Source organism: Falco rusticolus, chromosome 4 (assembly GCF_015220075.1).
Source record: "Falco rusticolus isolate bFalRus1 chromosome 4, bFalRus1.pri, whole genome shotgun sequence".
Lineage (NCBI taxonomy): Eukaryota > Metazoa > Chordata > Aves > Falconiformes > Falconidae > Falco > Falco rusticolus.
The window spans coordinates 85,495,810-85,522,924 of NC_051190.1; the positions used below are offsets into that span (position 1 = coordinate 85,495,810).

A 27,115-nucleotide genomic window follows, 5' to 3' on the forward strand; every position below is an offset into this window, starting at 1 on the left:
TATAATGCACAAAGTCTCCCATTCACAAGCTACTGGCTTCACTACCACTAAATTTAAACAGATTTGAAGTACACAATCATCTGTTCTCAAAATAAAGGTGCCCATTTGAATGCAAATTGTTAAAAGTCAGAAATTCTGGCTTTCACATCGTTATAAAAAGACAGCAGAGTTTACTGAAGAAAGAGAATAAGAAAGAAAACCAAGAAATAAACATCCAGAAGATGTTTACGCTCCAACAATCACTAATAAGTTTACTGAAAGAACATTTTAGAGACAGCAAAACCTAATCTGAATAATTTATCTATGGGTGTTATTTGTGTTCCATCGCATTAAGTAATATTGTGTAATTTGAAGTCACCTGGAAGGGACTATACCCTCTCTCTCCAGGAATTTTCTAGACTGTGAAAAAAAGCAGCCAAAAAGGTGAACAGGTACTAGTTATCCTTCCCTAAATCTCTGTGAAGGGCAACAGTTCAGATCGGTCAACTTCAAGGTTAGTTATTAACATACGTTCATTTTAAGGCATCGATAGCACATGTATTTCTGTGCTCCCAGACTGAACACTGAACTTGACATACTGCGTCTTAACAGAGCTTCTTTCAAACCTAAGATCGCGATCGCTCTTGTCACGTTCAATGCAAAGTTGGTATTTTAAATTACAAATGACAAGTACGATTGCAGCAAAGTCCCACGCTGGTTTGCGACTTGGAAAAACTTTCTGGTTTTGCTTTGTTTCAGCCACAGGAAAACTGCCACCTCCTCCACCTCCCCGGCCCACCCCAAATGCTTGTAAAAAGTACTGCTCCATAAAAGCAAGCATTGCCTGCCTAATCCTTCATTTCTATTGATATTCAGAGATCCAAAAGAAACACAGGCAGGCATTTCACCCCAATACTACACACAGAGCCAGCCTTCCCTGGATCCCAAGAATTACTCCTTAGGCACAATGAACCAAAACACTATAAAGTGCAGAGTGCTCTCAGGCCAGCTCAGGACTCTTTCCCAAGCTGCTTTTTCCAGCTGTGACTCAATGCACAGATATTTTATCACTACAAAGTCCTAACTTCCAGCATCGGGGTGGCCATAAATGATTTTACCATGTCATAAAGCTAGAAATCACCCAGATGGCGATGACATTCCTCCACTTACAGTACACCAGGGGCACAGACACAGCTATTTGAAGAAGCAGCTGAAACAATACAAACCCTCTGATTGAGAGACCTGGGATTAACTGAAAGAGTCCCTATATTCTCCTTTCCTCAGCCACTTTTTTTTTTCTCCTGGTTTTTTTTTTCCAGAATTACTGTTCTGGACAAACTGTGACCCTTTATTTTCCTGGTTGGCAATTATAACTTGGCTTATGGTGCTCTTGCTGGGGCAGCACAGTTTTATGGGCAGAGCACCTCACTGGCAGCCAGGAGACCTGGCTTCTAAGTCAAACTGTCCATCTGTTTTGTATTTGCTTATCACTCTGTCTCACCAGACTTTTATCCGGGTCCTTCCCATCTACTCTTTAACATGATTAGGATCATTCCAGAAAAGCTGAGTCTCACACTTACATCTGTGGAGCTAAAACAACAGGGTCTTAATGCTGTCTTTGAATGTCTTGAGGTATCAAACAAACAAACAAACCAAAAAAAGGTAAAAAAAAAAAAAGAAATTCTGTGGATTTACACTAAAACATGCAGGTACCTGGAGCATGCATGGAGATCAAGTCTGCCTCAACCTAGGACCTACTACTCCTTATTAAATACCAATTCCAGGAGGAATGATAGCTGGCCCTTTTATAGCCACAGCTCTTAGCAAGGAAATATCAGAAAACCATGAGACCACACGAACGAGAACAGCATTTGAGCCCTTCTTAAGGGCTATTTGCCCCCATGTTAAAGGTGACTAACTGAGAATCTCAGATGATTTGGTAACTCATTGGATGACTTTGAACAAACTGGGAACAAAACAAGTGTCTTGATTCCTAGCTCTCCACTTTAACCAGCAGACAACACTCACACTCCTCCTCTGGATGAAACCTGGTGTATGTACCTCTGCCGCTTCTGAAGCGCATCCAGAAGTTCTGCCTAAGAGGGCTTTTCTTTTTCACTCTTCTCCCGTAAAGCATGGTCCTGTACTAAGGCAGTAACTTACTCTCAGTGTCTCCTGAAATAAAAGCAGCAAGGTACATCTGCATATATGCACACAGGTGTACCTCAGCCATTTCATAGCTTCTGTAAGAGTATGAGACTAAGCCTTCTTTCCAAGAGAGCTCTGACCTTCAGGAGTCAGAACAACAGACCACACTGTCACCTCCCATCATTATTAGTTCTAAATATTACTATTATTCTACAATTTCCATCTTGACTAGCAAAAGCAACGTAAATTCAACATAAAGAGCAACTTAACTAAATTCTGCTAATATTTATAAGCCCATTTATCTTTTTTTTAAAAAAAATAGATTATATGATCTGCTGTTTGTTTTCAGGTTGAGGTGATGTTGGAAAAGCCCATGTCCATTTTCTCTTATGGTTTATGGAATACAGTAGTAACTACAATTAGAAGCACCTCCAACCAAACCCAGCTGTAAAATAGCTTTTGCAGCTGGTTTCTGGCGTCTCCTTCAAAATGTATCTCCGCTTTGTGTGATCTGCAAAGCACAGTACTTCTACACCTCCTAAAATTCTCAAGTGAATCCGAACCATGGCTATGTAACTCCAAGATTTTTTCCTTCATAGAAGCTGATGACTAACTATGCTGATGTCTAAGCAGAAACAAAGCACTATAGTGACTTAGCCAATAACTCCAGAACAATACATAGTCCTGGTCCGCCTTTATATTGCTCTTTAATATCAAGAAGAACCTGGCAGTAAAAAAAACAAACAACAAAAAACCCAAAAAACCCCACCAATGATTTTCACCCCTTGTCATTTCTGGGAGTGTTGATTCAGAGACCAAACAAGCTGGATATGCCTAGCGATGTTATTGCTCGAGTACTTCCAGGGAACACCGCCCAACAGGGGAGGCTAATTGTGGTTGAAATTGAGGACTGAATCTATGAATATCTCTTGATATTCAGCTCACCATAGTTTCTGAAAAAAAACTTTGAATTATATTTACAGTGCATAGTTACCGGAATAAAAATGTATTTGAAAATGTAATCTAGTGAATGTAATTAATTGAAGAAATAAATTAAAAAAGCCAAAAACTAGATGACCTTAATGTACCTTGAGAATTTCCCATCTGTACTACTGAAACAAACACCTTATGCAACTCCAAATCGATTCATCTTTTCAAACACTGAGAGATAAGTTGTTCTGGTTTCTTGAAATTTGTTGGTGCCTGGCTATTTTCTAAAGTAAAGTAGGATTTAAAAATGGACCACAAGTCAGGTATTTCCTAAAGGAGCCAACTGTGGGTAAGGATGGGTTTTCTGAACAGTCCTGCAGAATTTATTAGGATAAACTCAAGATCTTGATTTTGATCTTTAAACACTGCTACAATTTTTAGGTCAGGCAAAAACGTCTGATGTAAAAGATTTCCTTAAGCCATTTGACAAATAAAGTACTGCCTCAGCTTTCAACCTTCTTGGCTTTCAGACTGTAATCCCTCAATTCAAAGAACTCTTCACCACCAGCAGCAATGAGAAAGCCATTTCAAATAGCTTTGACCACACAGTTTCAGAGGCCAATTATTTTTTTTTAAACGTTACTGAAACATATCCTTATATCAACATTAATAAAGCAAAAACTTCACATGTATAACTATCTGACATCCTCCCCAAAATGTACAATGAACTGATTTTAAAGACACGGAAAGACCACTGTACTCTTCCGGTATAACTCTACACTCAGAAAATCTCATTCAATGTTTTTCTGCATCAGTGCTCTAAATTTTTCCTGAATATAAGATGGCTTAAAAACAATATCTCGTTTAATCTGAAGAGTTCAAGCAAAGAATTCCTCTCAACCCTACATTAAGCTACATCAATGGCTAATTACCTTCATAAGTACCCTATTTCTAATCCAATATGGAACACAGTGAAGTATATATTAATTTCTCACTCTATAATCCTATTAGGGACCCACTTTTCCATGAGTAGAAGGTTATTCAGGAAATAAGACAAATGATCTCATTTTACATATGGGTATTGCTAGGTGTTGCCCCACTGTTTCTTTTTTGATGATCCTGACAATGCAGACAGTGGTTTCTAAGATTATAACTTACACTGAATTTGCCTAAAGAGTCAACTGAAGTAGCCAACAAAAGGAAGAAAGGACAGCTGGTGCATTAGCCCTAATAACCCTCACTAATTGCCAGAAGGCTCACATGAAGCCATCAAAATATACAGACAGCTCCACTATGAGTTATCTTTCCATCTTTCACGCAAGAAAATATGTGACTATTTCTCCTCGTGGAAGTTACACTAGCTTAGTCTTCCTGCTCAGAGGTTAAGCCTATTGCTTCCTTTTCAAACCTCTGAGGCAAAACAAAGCCCTGGAGAATGCATGCAGCATGAGGAAAACCATGATGAGTTACGAGACCTGTGTGCAGTTGCAGAGCTACAATCGTGTTGGCATCGCGGAAAGATGGATGGAATCTTGCAATGAGAGGATGAAGGCTCTTTAGGAGGGAAAGGCTGGGAAGATGGACTGAGAAGGAGTTGCCTGTTATGTGTGAGCAGCTGGAACACATGGAGCTCTGCCTGGGGGTGGATTAAATTAGGCAAGCTAAAGCCCAAATAGAGCTAAATCCAGCCAGGGATGTCAAAGACAACATGAAGAGCTTCGATATGTGTATAGGTGACAACAAGAAGACTTAAAAATATGTGGGTGCACTGCTTAATAAGACAGGGGGCCTGGCTACCCAGAGCATGGAAGAGGCTGAGGCACCAAATGCCACCTTTGCCTCAGGCTTTGCTCGCCAGACCAGCCCTCAGGATTCCCAGGTACCACAGACCAGGGCAAAGAGTGCAGCAAGGAAAATGTATTCTTGGTGGTAAAGAACTGGGTCAGGGAACACTTAAGCAAAATGGACACACAGAAGTCCATGCACCCAGACGGGATGCAGACACAGGTGCTGAAGGAGGTGGCTGATGTCATTGCAAGGCCACCCTTGATAATCTTTGATCAATCTTGGTGACTGGCAGAAGGGCCTGAAGACTGGAGGAAAACAAGTGTCATTCCCGTCTTCAGGAAGTGCAAGAAGGAAGGCTCAGAGAACTACAGGCTGCTCAGCCTCACCTCAGTCCCTGGGAAGGTGATGGAACAGCTCACCCTGGGAACCATTTCCAGGCACGTGAAGTACAAGAAACTCCTCAGGAGTAGTCAGCACTGAAAAGTTTGTGATATGTCTAAATTTATTCATTGCTACTTACAGGTACAAAACTCAGTAAGCGTAAGCTCTAAAATCTGTACAATTAAGACTCCTATTTTCCTCTTCAGCTTTTCAACACAGACTAGGACACAGAAGGGTTTGTTAAATCCAAGTTATAGTAGTAACATCACTTTGTACAACCAATACCCTCGATTCATTCTGACTAAACAGCTTATTTAAATCCTTGGGGGGGGAAACAGTGTCGCCTAAAGACAAAATTAATGTAGCAATCTGTATTCCTAAATATAAGTTGCTTTGAAGACTTTTTTGAGGTCTGTGCTTGAAATTTAGCAGCTACGTCAACCAGAAACATTTACAAAATTTGTTTCTGATGTTCAAACACAGAATCAGAGCTTCTTGGATGCCTCTGCATGCCCAGTTCAGAGGAGAATTACACAGCAGCAACTACATTTTTGTGCATCACCCAAGTTCACCTCATGGATGTTTTATACATAGAAAATGCTACACGAATATACACCACCATTTTTCAGTTTCACTGCTACTCCTCCACTTTATGCAGCTCACAGAAAGAAACTAGAAAGGTAGTGACAGTGATGTTCTTAGTAACTGTAGGCAACCCACCTCCTGTCATACAGTAAGTCTGATATACTGAAATACTAAACAGAACCCCAGAAACCCGGTGGTTTTTTTATGAAAGGATTATCCTCCTTCTTGTAGAGCTCACTGCTCTCCTCTTTAGCCTGAAACTCTTAATGCTGCAAAACCTGGGTACACGATGGATTTGACCTCTCTCTGGAAAATAGCATCTGAGACACAAGGACTAATGATTGTTTTTACAAGTGCCAATACAATGATAGTTTTCGATGTATCTTCACCTTCATATACCCCAAAGCCAGTGACACACAGGTTAATCGATGCCTTAAGATTTAATCAGAAAGTGTTGAGAAAGAAGTTGCCGTAGTGTGATACAGATAAGCAACAACCTAACTGTGAAGTGGGTAACAGTGCTTGATAGTGATTCAAGGAAATATATAACAGGATAGGCAAGGCAGACAGAACGAGGCAAAGCAAAAAAATCCCATAAAGATCAGTAACTCACCTTTAACTCTGATTAGCTGCAAATGTTTAGCAATCAAGAATGGTTCAGCAATCCTTATTTCTAAGTGGGAACTGATGTTAACAAAGGAAAACCACAGTCTTAAGAAAATAACCTTTCAGGGCTGTAGAGCCAGGAAAGAAAAGCAACAGGTCACGGGAGTCCATCCCGTCTGCCCTGCTGCCTTTCCCAACACTCAGAGTTCCCAAGGACAGGCCTCCCAAAGGAAAAGTTATCCTGCCCTTTTGGTTACTCTTCTACCCCTACTACTCTAGAAGGCAATTTGTTTTAATGAAAAAATATGAAAAAGCAATGAAAAAAATAAATAAATTACAATTTCTCCTTATTACTAGTTACAAAAATGATGGGTTTTCTTGGGTTTGATTGTTTTTAAACAAGAATAACTGCAATTCAGATTTGTTGAGCTAGTTGTCACAAAAACTTATGGGAAAACCAACCAAACACATCATAAAAATGGCACCACACAGATGAAGACATACAACATCTTACATACATTAAACTCATCAACCGAGGTCACGTTGCTAAGCCAGCCTGAGCAGTACCATAGGGAGGAAGGTGAGAGCTTCCTTTGCTTAATGGGAACACGTGAACCACTCAGGCACACAAATAAGTCAAGAAACTGATGGAGGCAGGAGATGGGCCCCCCTGAACCTGCTCTTGCTGCTTTTCATTCAACAGCATAGGTCGACTGAACACGAGAAGCAAGTTAAAGAAGTGCTCGGCACTGGGTAAGTCTCCTGTAGAGCATCTTGCCAGCTTCAGCCACAGCACTTTAAGATACAGTTTGGAACTAAACGAAGAGAGGTCAATAAGAGCAATAAGAAAAGATGACCAATAAGAAAGAACAAACAAGCTGGGCGTATTTTAGCCTAAAGCTGAGGAAGCTGGATGTGATGGGCTTCCTCCCTTTAAGAGCCAGCTAACGAGGTATGCATAAAGTATGGTTTGTCTCCACTTTAAAGCAGAGGAAAAGAAGGATGGATTTCTTGAAGTCATTTCCAGCCCTATGTTTTTCTAGGATTTGGAAATAGACCCTTCAAAATAGCAACAACTACTTCACTTGTCTCCAAAGGAAGACACCCCTGTAACAGTCCCCTGTTCCAAGCTGTCCTTTCCCAAGAATGGTATTTATTCCCATTCTGTAAGACTATTCACACACTTTGGTGTCACTGAGAATCAAGCCCAAAATATCAATCAAGTTCTTTATTTCTAGAAAGACTGTAACATCCAAGAGATATAAATAAAGGACTATAGTTTTTACATTTTGATACAACACAACTAGATATCAGGGCTTTGAATAAAATAGAGTTTAAAACAGAAGGTTAAGACAGCATTAAAAAATGATTAGCATATCAGTAGAGTCTGAGCAGACAGCTCTTTAATAACACTGGACAGGGAATTTAAGGGAAAATACTTCAGAGAAGTAAATGAATATTCTTCCCAGCAGAATGATTTCTTTAAAGACAAAAATCAAAATTATGCAGGTCTTTTTTTTTTTTTTTTTTTTTTGTCAAACGAATCACTTTGAAGGTAAAATATACCTACCCAAAGCAATTAAGATAAGAAGAAGAAAGATAGAGAAAAAGAGTACTCCAAGGGCCAAGTATGTAAGACTGAAAGAACTATTCAGTCAATGTATAATCATCCAGTTTCCCCTGAATTATATTTATTTAATAAGAACATAAAGGTGTGCAGAAGAGATGAATGGGTTACAGGAGAAGGTAAAATGAAAGATGTAAAATGTTGTTCTCCAGGAAGCATCACTGTTATCAAAGAGAACTGCTTGCTGCAAATCAAACAGATTTCTGTTTGAATTCAAGATTAAGTTGTGAATGGCTCTGTGAGCAACTACTAGGAGAAGAGAAATAGAAGAGTACAGAAGGGATACTCCTAAAACAGTTAGTAGTGCCTGACAGACTCTAGTCTTGGTTTTAAGCAGTTGTAGATCTCAGCCATCAACCTTCTCACAGGTGACAAAGGAAGAAATTTTAAGTCAACTTGCACTTTAAGACTACAGTCTTCCTCTCCAACTTTGGTCTTTATTCTGAAGGGCAGGAGGAAACCAAGCTTCCCCTGGTCTCCATCATACACTTTGCCATGAGAGAAAACACAAAATATGTATCAGATTTCGATGTACAAACAAAACTATTCATAAGTTTCTAAGTTCTGCCAAATACCTGTCTCATTCCTTTCCCCTCAGAGTCAGCTTTATTAATTTATTTGCTTTTATTAAACTATCTCTTTATGAATTCTTGATCAAAACAACTGAAAATACTAAAGACAAGCAGAAAGGATCATTAGTAACAGATTACACAGCATTCCATGGTTCCGCTGCAAAAATGAGAAAGCACTTGAATGCAGTATTTTGCATCACAACCCCAGCTCAACAGTTCTGGGGCAGAAAACGGGTATTTTACGATTTCATGTGTCATTACAGAAAACAAGAACATATTCTCCTTTTAGTCATATTTCCTCACCTCGCATATACATTTATAGACACTTCTGTACTTGCCTTTGGTCACCTGTGACACCCTGATGCTAATATAGAAATAATTAAAAAAAGAAAAATAGACTTTTTATTTTATTACCCATCTCACTTCAGAAAGAAAACAGATTTCCTCTAAGGCCTCACAGGAAGAATGAAGAGGACATACTTTATTTCAGCTCCTGGTGAGAGGCATCAGATGTTCCTCCAGTCAACCCTTGCAAGGGTAACAGCAAGTTTTTTCAGAGGCTGCATCAAAGGCACGGATACATAAAATAAGACAGACTGAGAGCAGAGCTTTCAAGAGGAAAAAAGGCCAGTTGGCTTAAGAAAAAAATGTATTTCAGGCTACCTATGTGTTTTTAAACATTGTAGTTGGATAGGAAAATTAAAAGTAATGTAGGGAAAATTAATATGCTACCTGCCACAGTTTGTGAGGGTACTATACACAGAGCAGGCAGCTACCTCAGTAACAGAACAAACAGATCTTGTTCCTCCATGTTTTACTTTCATTGAGAAGAGATGACTTCAATGACTTGAAGTTTATTGTTCACATACCTGTCCTGGCTTCCTTCCGTGATGTGATAGAGCCGATTGGCACCTCCATCAGCACAAGCTCTCAGTGCAGCTGCAAGTAAAGAAACATAACATCAATTTATTGGCATTATAAACAAAACCCACAACCAGTTACTCCATTAATGACATTTCTGTGTAAATCCTGTTGTTCCTTGCAGCATAGGGCATAAACTTGAGATGTTATATGGCTTTTAGCTTTCTATACTTGACTATTTCCCTTGATTCTCTAAACAGACGTTTGAATTGGTTTTATCAAACCAGTGCCAATCTTCACCTCATCGTGCTACTGTCCTTTCCAAATAGCTTATTTCTGTCTATCCTAACCTTCTGACCAGTCATCTTAAACTATACATGGGGGGCAAGAATTCAAGCCCTGAAAAGGGCCCATCCTCCATGCACGGGCATCTACTTGTCTGAACAAGTGAGAACTTGCGCCTTAAACCTAACCATCTTCTCACCCAGGCAAAAAGTTCACGGTGGCAGCTCTATAATGACCGGCACAAAAACTAGGAGAAAAAAATATAGTTAGGTGTGACAATATGTTTTTTCCCTCCCCCTCCCCCCCGACACAAAAATGATACTACTACAATTCCTATGCTGTCCCACAGACTGTTTGAATGGGGTTAGGTCTTGGCTTTAAATCTTGAACTATTCTGGTACAAAAGGGAAGAACCACAATCATTTCCAGTGCTTCCACATAACTGGGGGACTGCAAAGGGCATGTGGCACTAATTCCAATTGATTTAAACAAGCACAGACACGCTGTTCTCTTGTGATGCCTTTGTTTATACAGACTAAAGTCAGAGAAAAGAGAGAAGTCTAATGCTATTATTACAAAATCAGACATAAATTGGTATATTTTATTCATAAGCATCCATATTAATCATCATTTAACTAACACACAGTTCTTTAATGAGATTTTTAAGCTATGATAAGCTATTAAAGATTGAAAATGACCGTCTTGTCTTAGTAGTCCCTATCAGTTTTGCTCAGAGATGCACAAGTCAGATAACTGCAGCACACGAGACAAAAGAAGCTGTTGCTTCTACACTGGAGCAGCGCATCCCTTCCAGGTCTGCAGGCAAAGCAGGACCAACAGGGCTGAAAGTCAGAGGATCAGGGAGGGAGGGCAGGGGATGACATGACAAAGAAAAGGCACAGACTGCTTTGCGAAAAAAAGGTATAAACAATCAGATCAGGCACTTCCTGCTGCTGAGAATCCAATTTTCAGCTACAGCTGCTTTGCTTTGGTGTTTATTTCTTAGTCTGAACCACCTGTCAGCAGTGATACAAACCTACGTCTTTTCCCTTTTTGGCACTCATTAGCCAGGCAAGCCACCTCTCCCGCTAGCTTCGCCATCAACTTAGCCAGCCCATACAAACTGGGACAACAAAGCTCATCTCCATACCTGCTCTCATCTTTAAGCTATTCTTTCTTATTTGGCTACCGAACTCCCACCACAGGGAATGTTCTGTAGATGTATATCCGGCATGCAGTACCACGAGACCTCAGATGAGGCTTTTTGAGAAAAAAGGAAGCAAGCAGGGCAGCACAAAAGCTACCAGCTCATCACAGGGTAGATTTGGCTACAGCAGCTTTTTTCTTGCAGGTTGCAAGAACATGAAGGGCAGAACTAGCACTGCACTCAGTACCTCTTCTAGCCCTGCTCCTGCCCCCGTGACCCCCAGTTTCTCTTGCCCACAGTATCACAGGACCCACTATGGTAAGCCCTACCTTTCTCAGCCTTCTTGTGCAGGCCATGCTCTTCCCTCTCTCCTTATTCAACTTTGACGACTCCTTCCAGCCACCATCCAAACCCATATTAAATAGCCAAGGTCAAGCAAATCTGATCTGCACCAATCTTACTAGGTGAGATCATTTCTAATTTATGGCAGCTATAGGAAGCTTCCCACAGTGATTCACTGCTCAAGGCTCTTGCCAGGTTCCTCATCCATCCTGATGGATACAGACTCACAGAACAGTTCAGGTTGGAAGGAATTGTAAAGACGAGCTAGTTCCTACCCCCTGTCATGGGGGGGGGACACACCAGCCACCAGCCCAGGCTGCTCCCAACCCCGTCCAGCCTGGCCTTGGGCACTGCCAGGGACGGGGCACCCACAGCTGCTCTGGGCAGCCTATGCTAGTACCTCACCGCCCCCTCAATGAAGAACAACCACCTATTTTGCCACTGTGTTTGACTGGAAGCTTTTAATATCTCCTTGCACCTGAGGCTACAGCTGAAACCAGATTGATTTAATTCCTTTCACCTGGGTGTATTTGTTAAGTTCTCTCAGGGCGTTCAGCTCACACAGAAGTTAGTAATGGCCCATTGCAGGAACTCTGTGTAATTCCTCTGCTTAAATCCACTATCCTGTCCATCTGTTTACTTAGGAGATAGAAGGCATCTCAGCAAGGCCCAGGACCTAAGTGATTACAGAATCTCTTCTCTCCCCTTAAGCTACAAAATCTATTAATCCCTTGAGATGCTCTTTATAACGAAAATTGTAAGAAGGTTACAGAAAAATTCTTTTCTACCTTCAGGTACAAAACCTACGTAAAGGATGCTTCCTGGGCCAAAGGCAGCCCCAGCTTTTTCCTTCTGAGAAAAGTGATTTTTACATCTATTCCCGCACATTTCAAACATCTAAGTGCCCTATGACTTCTGGAGGGGGGGGGGGGGGGAAAGAAGTTATTAGATACAGAAAAAGACAGTCTATTATCTGTCTCAATTACTTTAAGACAGCCAAACCCTTAACTATTGTCCATTAACTCAATCGACTTACCACAAGTGAAGTTTGGCCTTAGATCTCTTCACCTGATCTTATTATTTCAAAACATGACAAAAAAAACCCAAAATAAACTATTACAAAGCAAACCAGTCTTCAGTCAGTCCTGTACATGTAAAACTACCCTGATTCTCCCAAAGACCTGAAGATGGCAAAGTAACAGGTCTACAGTACTTGTATGCTGTTTATACATATATGGGGCTACTATGTGAGATGTCAAGTCAAAATAGTTGCCTCACACAACTTCAATTTAAAGCTGTCCTCCACATAATTATTCTTAAAAATAATAATACAAAAAACCAAATTAGACTTCAGCAGCATTGCAAAGTTATTTAGAGAAACTATTTATGAGGTACTGATCCTTTACCAGCAAGTTAATAACTTACACTGGAATGAACCAAAGCCCCAGGTGCTTTAAGTAACTAGCAGATAATTAACTGATTGGCTGGAGGCCAGTAAATCATATTATTTCTACAGCTATGAACCAAGTCTTGCTTGATAAAAACTACTGATATATATTAGCTGGAAGAACATGTACCATCATTATCTGGAAGTGTTTAAGGAGATAGTCAGCAATTCTAAGCTTACAATTTAGATGGAAAATTCTCTATGAAAATATAATAGGAACTGATTTTATACAGTGCCTTTTATATTAGAGACAAAATTGCTTTACAAACAACAATTTGGCCAAGGTGCACCACGGCAACCATGTAGGCAAATCTAGAAGTCTCTAGGCACTTTGCAACAGTTCACACAAAACCTCTTTAATTATTTCGGCAGAAACTGAAGGACCTGAACAAGACTGGGGCTTTGTTTTGCTTGGCATTGTGAAAACAGAGATCTTACTCCAAGAAGTTTACAATTTAAACCGATAAAAAACCCGAAGAAAACAAATGAAAAGGTGAAAAGTGACACTGAGGGATGAAGTGCTAATGGTCACACATGGGTCAAAGACAAGTTATCTTCCAGGGCAACCAAAATGGATGGTGGGGCTTGTAGAGAGAAAAATAACTTCAGTGGTCAGCCAAAGCACAGAAGGTCTTGCACACACCTTCTTTTCTGACCCAAAGGTTACTATCCTTTAATTGTAGACCCCTTAGATTTGCCAAGTGTGCTGTGTATGGAAGTACTCTCTAGCTTAGGTATGTCAGGAAGAACCAAGTCCGTAAAGATGTTATCTAGAGGCTTTTAGTATATCCTGCTGCTGTGAATGGAGCCAGACTAAGAAATGGTCGTCCAAGTAGCTCACTGAGCTCTGATGGGCCAGGAGGACCAATGCCTCCAGCAAAGATGCTGCGATACGCAGTTGGGAGCAGTAGCTTTTTCAACCAGCGCAACTGGTAGCAGAGCAGACCCCTGCCCTTGGCTACCCAGCTCAGCTGGAGAGCCCCAAGGTGCATTTCGAGGTTTTGCTATTCAAAACATGACTCTCAAGAGCACTGGGGTGCAACGGCACCGCGGCACTTGCTCAGTGTGCAAATCTGCGCTCCTTGGCATTACCGCAAATTACAGCCTTTCCAACCTGAACGTTCTGGGTTAAGCTCCGCTCTTCAGAAACATCTCCATTCGTCAAATTGCCACCTCTTCTATCTGTCGGATTCCTTTCTGATGTAACTCCAGTGTCATTCAGTGAACTAGGGAATGGAGACATAACTGAAAAATCAACTGTCTCATTGTGCTGCTTAGGGGAAGCGTACAGAATGGGGAACTCAGTGCCACGGCCAGTAACTGCTACCCAAGTTGTTGCAAGCAGCATACATTCAGTCCAGTAGTGTCTGAAATTACGGCAAGAGGAAATACCCTTCAGCTCCACGTACGCTGAGGAAGGGTTACATCAGAGGTATATTACCAGCCCATGCTGTCTCTGAAAGGGTTTCTCACAGGCAATATGAATGAAGAAACCAAGGCCTTTCCGAGGAATGTCCTTCAGTTGAAATGGTGTCTCTTCCACCACGCACCAGTGAACTATTTCCCTTTAGTGACCAAAGTTGAGAGGCCAATTTATTAGTGAATAGGTTTTTTCAAAAATTATTCTAACACAACAAAAATAATGCAAACAATTCACATTATATTTACATTTACTGTTTTGGTAAATATAAATAAGTTCCTGTCACTGTGAGACAAGATACGACCAGCATACCAGACACAAAAAGGAAGGTCTTGGCTCTGAACTAACTAGTCCGGAAGCAAGAATTTTATCATACCTTCAGTAGCACTGCAAATCCAGGCGAGGGAAAAGACTCTACGGAACAGATGTAACACTTGCAGACTAAATAAGATGAGGGCAGAAAAAGGGAATACATTTATACAAAGTACCAGTACCTGGGGAGAAAAGCATGACACTATTATTCCTGTTGTTATTTCTATTCTATTATTCCCTGCAACTAGCATTTAAAATATTTTTTCTTTTTTTCAAACAGATCTTGACATTAATCCATGCTTTTGCCTAAATTCAAATTTATGACATCTCCCCTTAAACTGCCTTAGTATATCCCCTCTGTTCCTTTTCTAATTTTACACAACTTCTTCTAGGTATGCAATCTGTTTCTGTCATTCATTTATTGATTCAGTAACTTGGTAACCATAATTAACCTGCCAGAACAATCTACGCATAAGAGAACCATGCTTAATTAATGTCTTGGAGCACTGGTAGTAATGTATATGTGATAATATATGGTAGATATGCAAAGAATTGCTTGGCTTGCTTGATACACTTGCCTAACACATTTTTGTCTTGGCATTAATAAAAAAATATCAGTTACCAGCAACAAAATGCATAATCTGTATTTATGTGCTTTCTCTTTTCCTCCGTTGTCCTGCAGAAACAGCATAAACATATTTAACAAGCCCATGGCTTTTTATCGCTGCAGATTGCTAGCTAGGGGATCTATCTGCATCTCAGACCATTCCCTCCCACCCACGTGTTCCCACTTGTGTTATCAGGACTGTGTGCAACTGCTGTTATATGCCACGTACAGTGCACTGCAGACATCTCTTCTGGTCATCTGCAGCTCGGTTTTGCAAATCACCTCTCAGTCCCTAATATTTTTTTGCTTTGCAGGTGGACACCAGTCTCGCTAAGAGGTTTTTTAAGTATTGAAAATAGGTCTATCCTTAATTTGTCCAAAACTAAGAAGGCTTAGTTCCCGTCACTGGTATTTTAGATTTGCAGCAATGCACAGGGCTTTAAATAAGCAAAATTAAGAATGTCACCTGCTCTCAGGATATTCTGTGGTTCCAAATGAAATTGAAGAGATATACAGGTGCTTTCCAAGCTGCTGCTGTAGGTGCACATCCATGCTGCCATAATCAGCAGCAGCAAGAGCAGTCAGCCTTCCACAGTAGTACCTAGCACTTTCCAGGATTGAGCTTGTTCTTATGAATTTCACCCCAAATTCCTCTTTTTTTTTCTCTCTTTTTTTTTCTGCCATTGGCAATTCACAATTTTTCATGCATACTTCCAGCCCAGGAACAAATTTTAGTTTTAGAAACACTGCAAAGAAAACAATGGTTCCTATTCTTAAATTGTCTGTGTACCCAAGAAAGGACCATCAGCTACAAATGTCTCATACATGACTTCTATGCCACCTGTTTCACACAAAGAACATAGAAGCTCAGTAGTCCTCAAGCAAATGGATCACCAACACTGGAGCTGGCAACCAGCTTCCATATGGACTGGATTATGGGTCCCAGATGAAAACTCCCATACAGCTAGTAAGGTAATTGTATGGTTCCTACAAAACTGCTGCACTTCTTTAATCACTCCACTCTGAGCTGTAAATGTCAGAGAGATCTCAGCTAAGCACAGGCAGGATTCATAAAGCAATTAAATATGAGAATACAAGGAAGGAACCAATGGGCTGATGAATTAGGAAATGCTATTCTTTTCTCAGCACATTGAGTCAATATTGAGCAAAAGCCACAGAGATAACACATCTTTCTAAAAAGTTCACCCAGAAATGAAACACCAGGAAAATTAAACAGTATCTCCCATGGACAAAAGACTCTCCTGAATTTTAGCCAGATGTTAAATCACAGTGAAATAATGCAATCTTACTTGAAAACAAAATTTCTAAGAAAATGAAAATATTAATGCTTGCTTTGGGGGAAAAAAAGGAATAAAAATATAGATCAACTTTTTAAAATAGAAATTCTTAAGTACCAAAAAACAGAGCTGCAAACAAAAAACGCCAGAGTATCAGTGAATGTAATATAAGTAATGCACCGTCAGAGACAGAGACAGGAAAGCAACTGTATTTTCACTAGACTGAGTTTCTGGACTGTCTTCAGGTACACTTCCATGCAGAGTTCATTACAGTGATTCATATTCAAGGCTGCTGGGTTTGGAGTAATCTCTTGTCAGGTGTTAGATTTAATATTCCTACAGCCCTCACTTAGGATATGATTTTCTCTTCTCTTTCCTGTCATTCTTCTCCCATTCTGTCAAACGCAGGAGTGCCGGCACTCACTGCGCTGCCTTGCGCCCGTCGCTGCGAGAGGCTGCACGAGCGGGAGCTGTGTCACAGTACAAACCAGGAGGAAGGAGCCCAAACATAAAACACAGTACTCGTGGCCTTCATTTTGACTAAAATCTAAGTGACCTTTTCATGACAAGGCTACGTGGCTTGATGCCACTGGGGGAAGAATCAGGAAGAAGTTTATTATTTTCCTTTCTACTTCTTTTTCTCTCTGTTTGAAAAATGACAGCTAAAGCAATAATGTAACATTTAATCAGCTTTTCTTTTTGCCCTGAGCACACATCTATTATTACTAGGTAACAGTCAAAAAGCACTGGCTAGGCAGACGGGGGGGGGGGGGGGGGGGGGGGGGGCGGGGAAGGAAAAAAGGAAAAAATGCACTAAAGTGCACAATGTTAATCCTGACTTTTTTCCTGACAAACTATTTGTTTTAAATGACCTTAACAAATAATTTCTCAAGTGCTCACGGTTCAAACAAGGTGCTGAAACCTTGGTGGGAGATCCTACTTGTGCCTTAAATCCTGTCTTTTCCAGACAGAGGAGGAATCCAAGCTCTCCACGTATATCTGCAGCTCACTGGCGGCTGCCCTCTGACACCAGAAATTCCCCAGAGATTTACAAGCCCTTCCCATAACGCCACATGCTGGCACCGGGTTGGACCCTGGTTTGCAGACTATAACATGCCAGTGCCCTGGAGCTCTCTCGGGACTGCAGCTCTTCCCAGAGAGCATGTGATGGAGTGACCGAAATCTGCCATCCGCACGCTGCCTGTATCACCCTGCCATCGCTGATGGCGGATCCGCTGAGTCTCAGCCGTCAAACCCTGATGGACACCACGCTGACCGTCCTTCATAACGCAGCCCAGCAGGTTGCCTTTCACATCCCAGCCTCTTTCATTGCTCAGTAAGCACAACGTGCCCCACTAACAAAACTGTAACCTTTCTCCTGGTGTCTTATACCTAACACAAACACATACATCAGAGTATCATTGAAAGCAATGTAACCAAAAGAGTGTGCAGTTAGCTTTTTTTTCTGCATCCATTGCCTGATTATCAAGTGAAATGGAGAGGCTTCAACATCAATTGTGTTTCTGAAGTTTGTAAATAGTATTGTTTAATAATTCAGTGTAACGTGCACTGACTTCAAACTTTGAATGCAACTTTTTATTTCTTCATTTCACATTTTCCATTGCCGCAACATTGATTTCTGACGCAAGGAAGATAAACAGCTACAAAAATGATGGAATACCCCAACTGCCTGTAATTGCCAGGCAGTGTTGTTATCAGGCAAACTTTTGTAGCGAGTTGACTTTATTCCCACATGGGAAAAACTGACACATGCCAAAAATAAAATTTAAAAAATCACCTTTATTATCACTAAAACATACACATTTGCACAAAGGATCAAGACTTTAAAGAGGAAAAAAAAGCTCTTTTTTCTGATCTGGCATTGCTGATACAATGCCAGAAGCAGCAGCAGCCTGCGCGCAGCCGACACTCCCTACCCCACAGTGAGCAAGACGTGGGGCAGGCAGCGAGGCAATATGCAGAAAAGGGTGGTCAGCTGTGCCAAGACAGCAAATAAGAAAAAATAATCTCCTCCTGCTACTGGAGACCAGCAGGATTATGTTCCTCATCATAGCCAGTCAGGTGCTATTGACTCCTCTGCTTCCACTGAATATATGCATTAATAATTCAAGCCAACTTGCAAGTGTAAAGCAATGAGCATGATAAGTTCATATTCGTGTCTATGATTAAATATTTTCAGCTAACACATTTGTATTTCAAATTTTGTTTGCCTAAATTGGATTTGCAGTAGCCTGCAACTCATCAAAAAATTAATCACACACTTATTTTAAATAGCACAAAATATATTAATTCTCATGCTACTAAAACACACACTGTTCCTTAGCAGCCCACAATAGATTTCCTCACAACCATTTTATATCACAGTCTCACAAAAACTTTTGTGCGTCAAGGAAATTTCAGAACTCATAAAAGTCAGAAACTCCAATTTTGTTAAAAGACAACTAGAATATTACAATGCATAAATTTCTGAACCAATCAAACTTTCACCAACACCTTCCTGAAATATTATTTAAACTATTCAAAAGAATAATCTAGCTCTAAAAGTTGTTTGGAAGTAAGTTGCAAAAAGAGGGACCAACAAGAAACCAGAGAAGGAAAAATGAAGATGGTAAATACAATTTACTCATGCATGTATTTTTTATTTGTATTTTTTAATGTCTTGATAATACACAGCTACCCTATGCTCATGCTACCTACTCTTGCGTATAGATCATTTCCCCTGCTCTTAGCAGAGAAACTATTCACTAAATTTTTCAAGCAAACAAAAATAATAGTAAATTATTTAAAAACAGCATCAGGAGAAATGGGAAAAAAAAAAAGAAAAAGGAATTATTCCATCTGGGGAAAAAAAAAAAAGGTTTTATGGGGCATTCTTTAAAGGCACCATAAGCTGATTTAATATGAGAAATGGGCACGTCTTCTGAAACTACCCCAAATTAAGTGAATAATTTAAAACACTAAAATTAAGCCAGTATCTTGGAATTACTTACCTAAAATGATAAGAACAAGTAATATCATTACTTCATTTATGATAGCTTCACCCCTTTGTATCAGACTGACCCCCACACCTTTTCTGTTCTCTTAACTCTCAGATTCGGGCTGTGGTAAGCTACAGTGGAAGTTTCCTCAAGAAACTGGGTATATAAAATTAGCTATGAAGTCAACTAGATCTTACCTGCTTTATTTCCTGGTTGGAATCGCTACAAGTAAGTACACACTGGCATTTGCACCAGTTGAAAACAGAAGAGTTTCACAGAAGCAGCGGGTTTGCATCGTTATCACCCTGGTACTGGCACCTCAATACAGTTCCAAGGACGAACCTGAATGCAGTTTTGATCTTGCAATGTATTGCTCCTTTTACGCGAAGAAGAGCTTCAGCTAAGTGCATCGAGACTAATCTTGATTCCCAAAATCTTCCTTCACAAAACACATCTAAAATTGAAATAATACACTTGCTGGGCACTTCCTTTTTGATAATTTTCCAATGGTCGAGAATGAATGTCAGCTAATATAAGCTACATACAGACATAAAAGATCAGATCTATGGTATAACTTTGTCAAACATGTTTTGTTATTCACACTTGAAAAAAAGAGTTGAAAAACCCAGAAGGAAGGAAAAATATGATATTTGCATTCTTAAAATAATGTATAGAAGGTGTGGGTTAACAATTTCAAAAGAAATATAATCACCAACAACAATTCTTTGTGGAAAGTTTTTAGTTATCTTGATCAAATGATACATTAAATCATCACAACACATAAGGAAAGCTTATTTGGCCAGGCAGAATCAGCTAGAAAACAAAGGAGAAACTGTAATTCTGCGTGCAAAATGGGATTTCTCATCTGAATTCGCTTACATAATGCAAATACAAGAGCGGTACTGTTCTCCCTGAAACCCCCCCCCAAAAAAAAAATTTAAAAAAATTGACATTTACTGCAAACAGTCTCATTATGAAGATGGCATAGCAGTAGTTTCCCAGTTCATAAAAGTGATGAAGAAACAAGTGCATTGATTTCAAAACTTTTCTTTCATGAAGCTACAAGAGAACTGTAAGATGAAATTTCCAAGTAAAAATACTCCTTGTAAAAAAATTTTTACTTGGCAATCTCAAGTTTACTGAACAAAACTGTGTCTGTTCTCAAGGAGAATAAGCTTCTGTGTGACAACTCTCCTCAGAGCATGGCTGCAAACCAAATCAGAGGCTCTACTAATAATACACAACCTGTGTATCATCCACAACGTGCCCACGGGAAAAACACCAGGCTGTATCAGTGTTCAAGGTGTCCTCTATTCCACCCTGAGATAAGAAAAATCCACCACCGTCTGCCTTTTGCTGAGAATTTTCAGTGAAAATTTTATATTCTGGGTCTCCAGAGGACACGTACTTATGACACAGCTTTCCAGATGACAGTGCAGCTGAGGAGTACAATGCCATTAGTTCACCAAGTCCTGAGAGATGATCAATAATGAATTCATCCCTAAAAGAGGAAAAGTAGATGCAAACCCAAAAGTTTTGTGTGCATGCTCTACGAGGAGCCAACTCAATACCTGTGTATTTTATGCAAAGCTAATGAGGACCTGAAAACCCAATGGAGAGCAGCAAAACACACGACTGAAACTGTAAAAATACAAATTTACTGGAGGTAAATCCAGCCTTTCGGAAGATTTTTAATATAGGCAGGTCCCTAATTTAATACTAAGTTTTGGGGAATATGAAGTTGGGATATTATTTAGAGAGGCACGCAATTAGTAACCCACATAAAATGAGTAAAACATCAGATCTCTCTCGCCAGTTTGCTCCCCCATGGAAAATGTTCAGGTGCTAAAACCTTAGTTTTGATGTTCTTCCACAGCCAGCTGTGATGGGAAGGGAACTGAGGGGATGCTGGTCATCTGCTGGCCTCAGGGAGCCTGCCTCAGGGAATGCATTCATAGCTCTTCACGTTAAGCAGAAACAGCTCTTGTCCTCTAGCTCCGAGCCAGCATGAAGGCAGCTCCCCAAGGGCTCCTAAAGGGAGATGGGCTTAAAGTGAATGGGAAAAGAGACACTCAGTGGGGACATCAGCCCACACATCTGGGACTAACTGCTCAGGGTTTTAGGAAAACCTGCAAGCTTCTGGACTACTCAAAACCTATTTTTAGCAGCAGATTTGTTCATATCTCATCTCCAGTTACTAAGATGATCAGTGTCTTACAGATTATTTTTATCAAAATGCTACAGAATTACTGCTTCAGGCCTTGAATTTCAGGTGTTACAAAGAAAAAGAGCCTTATTAAGTGCAAAATGAATTTGCAAAAGTGCAAATTTCCTCTCATTTTGGTCCATATTTTTAATTTTGAAGAAGAGAGACTCAACTTATATATTAAACTCCGAAGTTCAGAAGTGAATTCATGGAAACTGGGTAGGATTTCTTTTTTTTGTTTAAATCACCTCCTCTCTTAACTGTATTATATCCCCTTTTAAATTAAAGCTAAAATAGAAGCATTTTGCCATCCCTTGATCATAAGCCAAACCATTTAAATTTTATTGAACAAAAAATGCTGGCTGCTTCTTTGGGGCCATTTTCTCCTTGTAGCTGCAACGTGTGTATTCAATAAATAAACCCTTAGATTTAGCACACCTGAGCTCATTTGAAAAGTCTGCTTTAAGAACACATTCCCAGTGAAACAAACAAGCAAAACCCCAAGACACAGTCTTGCTCAAACGGTAATACATTACACATTATGTCTGTTGTTCTTTGTTCTCAAGTTGGTTCAACAACAACAACAAACTCCCCCCCCGGGAGAACGATACAGTAGCTGTGAATCTTACTATACCAAGTGTTCCTTTTCAGTGTTGCTACCTAATTGGAAATTATCACCCTTTTAAATTTTCTACAGAAACATGGCTTATGAGGGTGGGAGAAAAAATTATCCTAAGTGTATCTAATATATCTTTATTTAAATCAGCCAAGTGTTGGCCAAAAAGCATATCAATGTTCTATTTAATTTACAAGCTCTGTCCATAATAAACACTTCATTATCAGCAACAGAAAATATTAGAAGACAGGATGTTCAGATGTGATTGGAGTCACTGCACCAATCCCACGCCACCCTATTGACCAGATGTGCTGCAGATTCCAGATTAATCCACGGCATTTTCATTTAAAGTAGTGTACTCCTGCACCTGGCCTGGTTTAAATCAGTATTGCTGGCGAAGAGCTCATAAAATGTTAAAAAAAACCCTTTTACTTGTTTAATCTGGATTTCATCTTTCATAAGCCCTTGGAGCCTACAGTATTATTACCTACTCTGTTTTGAAGCACAAGAATTATAAAGTCAGTCTTTTCACTGGCTTTTATCTCTCTCTTTTAAAAGAGGAGAACTCCTGTCTTCCCCAGATACTCAGATCTCTCTCCTTTTGCTCATCCATTCTTGACCAGGTCTTCTTCTAGCTCCTCTCAGCCTGTATAGGGGAATTCCCAGACCAAAGCCTTATATGCTGAACATTAAAGAGAGTTAAAAATAAAAACAGCACCCAAAAAACCCAACCCAAACCAAAAGAACCCCCACAACAAGCACATATTAGTGTGTGTAAGGAAGGACTTTCCTCCACCTAAAATACTTATTTCCTCACTATTTTACTAGTTTACTTCCAGATGTCTGTGTTGGTCACACATTAGCCAAGATGCTCGAGATCAAGTGCAACCAGCCCTCTTCAGCAACATGTGTTTAAAGCAGGATGCTCCCTTTTAAGAGGTTTGGTGAAAAGAAAAAAATTTCTCTTACTCTTGATTCAATCATACATGACTGCCATTACGGTAGGCATCTGCCTTGCTGCAGTGGGAAACACCCAGCGCTGGGGGACCGTTCTCCCGAGCAAGGAACGGGAATAGCAGTGCCCTGATTTCACATGTGACACTTGCTGTCATGCAGAGCTGGCAAGACATCTCGGAATCCGTGTTTCACAAGACACCACCTAGTACATCAGTACCATAAAGGCATCAAGCATAGTTTTGCCGATGCAGAAAAAGATCTGCTGTTGCTGCGCTTAACCTGCATGAGCCCTCACCACCTGCTTGCAACAGTCCCCAGAGCTTCTAACGAATTTTGTCATTTGGAAGGGTTTTTTTGCTTAAAGATGCAATCTCTGTGAAAGATGAAAAGATGATCAAACTGCCATCTTTCTAAACTAAACTAAGGTTAGGGGGGAAAAAAAGAGAACTAGAGACCCTGGTGCTTTCATTTATCTTATGCACAGGTAAAACTGAGTATTATCAAGTCACAGTTCGACCTATCAATAGTCTCCTGGCAGAGAAAAAGAGTTTCAGAAATTTAGTTTAACAGCTAGCTTTCCTGTCTCCGAAACATTTGATGTTGTTGCTCTTTTAGCAAACCAAAATCAATAGCTGTGAACAACAGAAGCAGGTTAAACTTCCCTTTATGTGATTAATTCTTCCTGTAGCCAACCCCACTCGTACTGCTACAGTTTTAAAAGGCTTATCTGGAAGGACATCCAACGGTATTTGCTTTAAGTCATATTTTGAGAGGTGGCTGCATGCAGCTGGTCCTCCCCCATGAGATCTCTGATGTTGGTGAAGCCACCTGTGCCAAGAAGAGCTCTGCTCCTCAAGTATCAGGATTCAAACCGTACTTATCGTTGTCCAAATACATGGTGCCACGACAGTTCCAGCCCTAATGCTATATACCTTAGCCCTTTCTCTCTTCACTGTCTTGATCCTTCATGGCTCCCTCTTTTCCATTTCACCTAGTACAGCTTCCAGATGCACACATCATGTCACCAACTCATGGTCTCACTTCTCCTCCCACATGTACCAAAAATATTCATCTCCTCTTCTTCACCTGCTGTCTCCATTCTCCACTACTGCTCCCAGCCCCATTGCCTCCTGTTTCAGGGTCTGCTTTACGAACCATGCAATTATTTTACCTTACTTAAAACACTGCCATTGTGAGAGCAATGTAGAAAACTTAACCAGAAGAGCACGGACTTCCCGGCATTTCATACAAACATACTCAGAAAACAAAGAGGACAGGTTCTCCTCAAATAAGCAAGGATAAAAGAGGAGTGGCCACGTTATTCCTCTTGACGTGCAATAATGTCACGCGCTGTCCTGTTACTCTACCAAGGACGAGCGTGCCAAGCCAAGTGGTTCCCTTGCCAGCAGTGTCCCAAAGCCCCGATTGCGCTCAGGCAGGAGCAGAATGGAGGCAAAAAGGCCTTGGGGAGGGTGGTCTGTGCTCAGGGAGCTGCAGAAACAGCGCTGTTACCGCTCTCTTCATCTGAAGTGCTCTCTGGCCACCGGAGAGCCGGGAATTATGCAAAGATGCTACCTCCTTCCAGCAGCCAAAGGTCGCAGCGAGAAGTCACTGCTGACCCTACACCTCCTGCCACCACAAAGCGAAGAGAAAGCTTTCGCAGGAGGCGGCACCCACCTGCTTCCCAGAGTAAAGACTGGGACAGGCAGTAAAGTGAATTATCTCTTTTCTTCCCAGGCACGAGTGGTGCATTTCCTCACATACTAATGAAAACAACAAGCAGTGCTTAAAGAAACATTTACTCCTGACACAGCTGGATTCAGCAGGGCATTCCCAGTCTCTCCATGACACCAGCCATTCAACAATAAAATGATGCAATATGCATTTGGAAAAAAAACCCACAACACAACCCCAACTACAAAAGAGAACCACCAAAACCACTGTTCTGTTAAAAATAAGAATACCAAGAAAGAAATGCTTCTATAAGAGGAGATGATTAAAAGTAACTGTACAGAAGAAAGGAAAAAAAACCCAAATAATTAAAGCTAACCTTTAAATTATTATTGCAGTCTGTAAGAAATCTGCTGCAAACTTTAATAATATTGTTTGGAACATCAGTCATTTTGCTCTTGTGAAATTCATTTTTGATAATGCAATAGTAACATCTCAAGAATGATATTAAGTTCCTACTTTGTATTAAAGTAGAATTGTATTAGCATGGTACAGTATATGTATCCCTGCTGGGATTATTTTCATGCTGGAAAAAACAATGTTATTTTTCTATTACTGAAATAAGTTATCTATTTTGACAGTGGAAAATATATTTCACTGAACTATAAACTAACAAAATCTCTCATCTAAGAGGATATCACTAAAGTTACTCTTCTGCTGCACTTTCAATTTCTAGCCAGCGGCAATTCGCTAATTCTTTTGCAGAAACTTATTTGATTAGTGGCATACCTGTGAGCTTATGTACTAAAGTTAGCATGTCCAGTCCAATTACTCTTGCTCAATCCTTGATCAAACTATTGGGAAATCACCCTGAGGAAAGAACAAAGGATCGCGACTGACAAAGCCATGTCTTTCTGAACATAATTCAAGTGTCCTCCTTCCAGGATCTCTCTTGATGCAGCCTTTGCATTTGTCCACGCGTGTCCATGCATGAGCCCCAAAGTGGCTTGGAGAGAGGGAGAAATGGGGAATCAGAGTTATATTTATATTCAACACATCTGTACTTTACTGACATAATTTTCCAAAGCACTCAACCTCATCCTAACCTCTGTTTTTCAGTTTAAGCAATGGGATGACAGGTTTCCATTCACCTTCCCCATCGGTGAGTTACCTCGAACGCCTTCCAGCTGGTTGGTCCTAACCCATCAATTTCTTGTCTGGGCATGGAAGAAACAAGGTCTAGCACGGATCTAAAAGGGGAGGAGGGCAGAGTCACCTTACCCAATAAAATCCCCCTCTCGTACAAGCTGCAAATAGTTCCAGATGTGAATAAGGGAGGTTAACAGAGGCCTGGAATCAAAGCCCATCACTAATGGATCAAAACCACGGTTAGCAAACATTGGTACTTCAGGAAAGTCCAGGTTTTAGCCACATGATTACTCCAATTCAAACCAAAGTGTACATTTCCAAACATACATCCTAATTTGCCACCGCTGAACGATGTGTAATTTCCAGTGCATTTCGTATCGGTTCTGAAGCTGACCAATACACCTCCCGGCGCTGAAGCCACACGTTGCACTGCACCTGCAGAGTAAAGGAGCTTCAATAAAGAGATTCAATCATCATATAGGTGGTGCAAAAAGCAGTGTGGGCGTCAGGCTTGGGACTGGCTCATTTACACCGTGTGCGTTCCAGCTGCTGGCATGAGAAGCATTTTTGTTTTCTTTCACGATAACACCAGATGCAGGGAGAAGTCAGGAAACTTGTGTATGTTCTAGAAAAGCTACTAGCCCTCCGTCGGGGCGCAGAAAATTACCCCTTTGAGCCAAGAACCAGCTTTCTGTCAAGCCTGCCCGTGGCAGCAGGTGTCGCTGTAATGCAGAGGTACGGCAATTAATTAGTAAATTATTGGGACACAGACAAGAAGAGAAGCAGTAAAAGATGCTTTGTGGCATGTGGTAAGAACATGGAAAGTTTTGACAGCTGGTAGCTATGCGCACTTTTTGTGCTAAGTGTTTTGGTTGCAAACATGATCGAACAGCAGATTGCCAGTATACACCTGCTTAAAAAAAAGTATGGGAACTCTCACTATTGAGGTAACAGCTTGCATAATGGTGTTCATTACGTATAGTTTTCCATTTACTTACTGAATGCGCAGTCCTATTCCACACATTAAAGAGTTTACTGCTATTAAGTGCAAACAGAACTCCACACAGCACCTAGTTAAGCACCTCTGGAGCAAGGCCGGTCGTTGATTCCTCTGAGAACAGATGGTTACTACCCAAATGGTGCCTTTAAGATCCTGCAGCGGGCCTTTTAAGGCTAAAGTCA

At 40.5% G+C, this 27,115-nt stretch overlaps 1 protein-coding gene across 5 annotated transcripts in view; it reads right to left on the reverse strand.

Annotated features, from left to right (window-relative positions):
• Positions 1 to 27,115, reverse strand: part of TPK1 (thiamin pyrophosphokinase 1) — a 312,799-nt gene that overhangs the window by 183,635 nt on the left and 102,049 nt on the right. For all 5 annotated transcript variants that reach the window (XM_037385150.1, XM_037385146.1, XM_037385147.1 and 2 more), the window contains exon 3: positions 9,486 to 9,555. In XM_037385150.1, the coding sequence (XP_037241047.1) occupies positions 9,486 to 9,555 (70 nt within the window). The remainder of the gene's footprint in view (positions 1 to 9,485; positions 9,556 to 27,115) is intronic.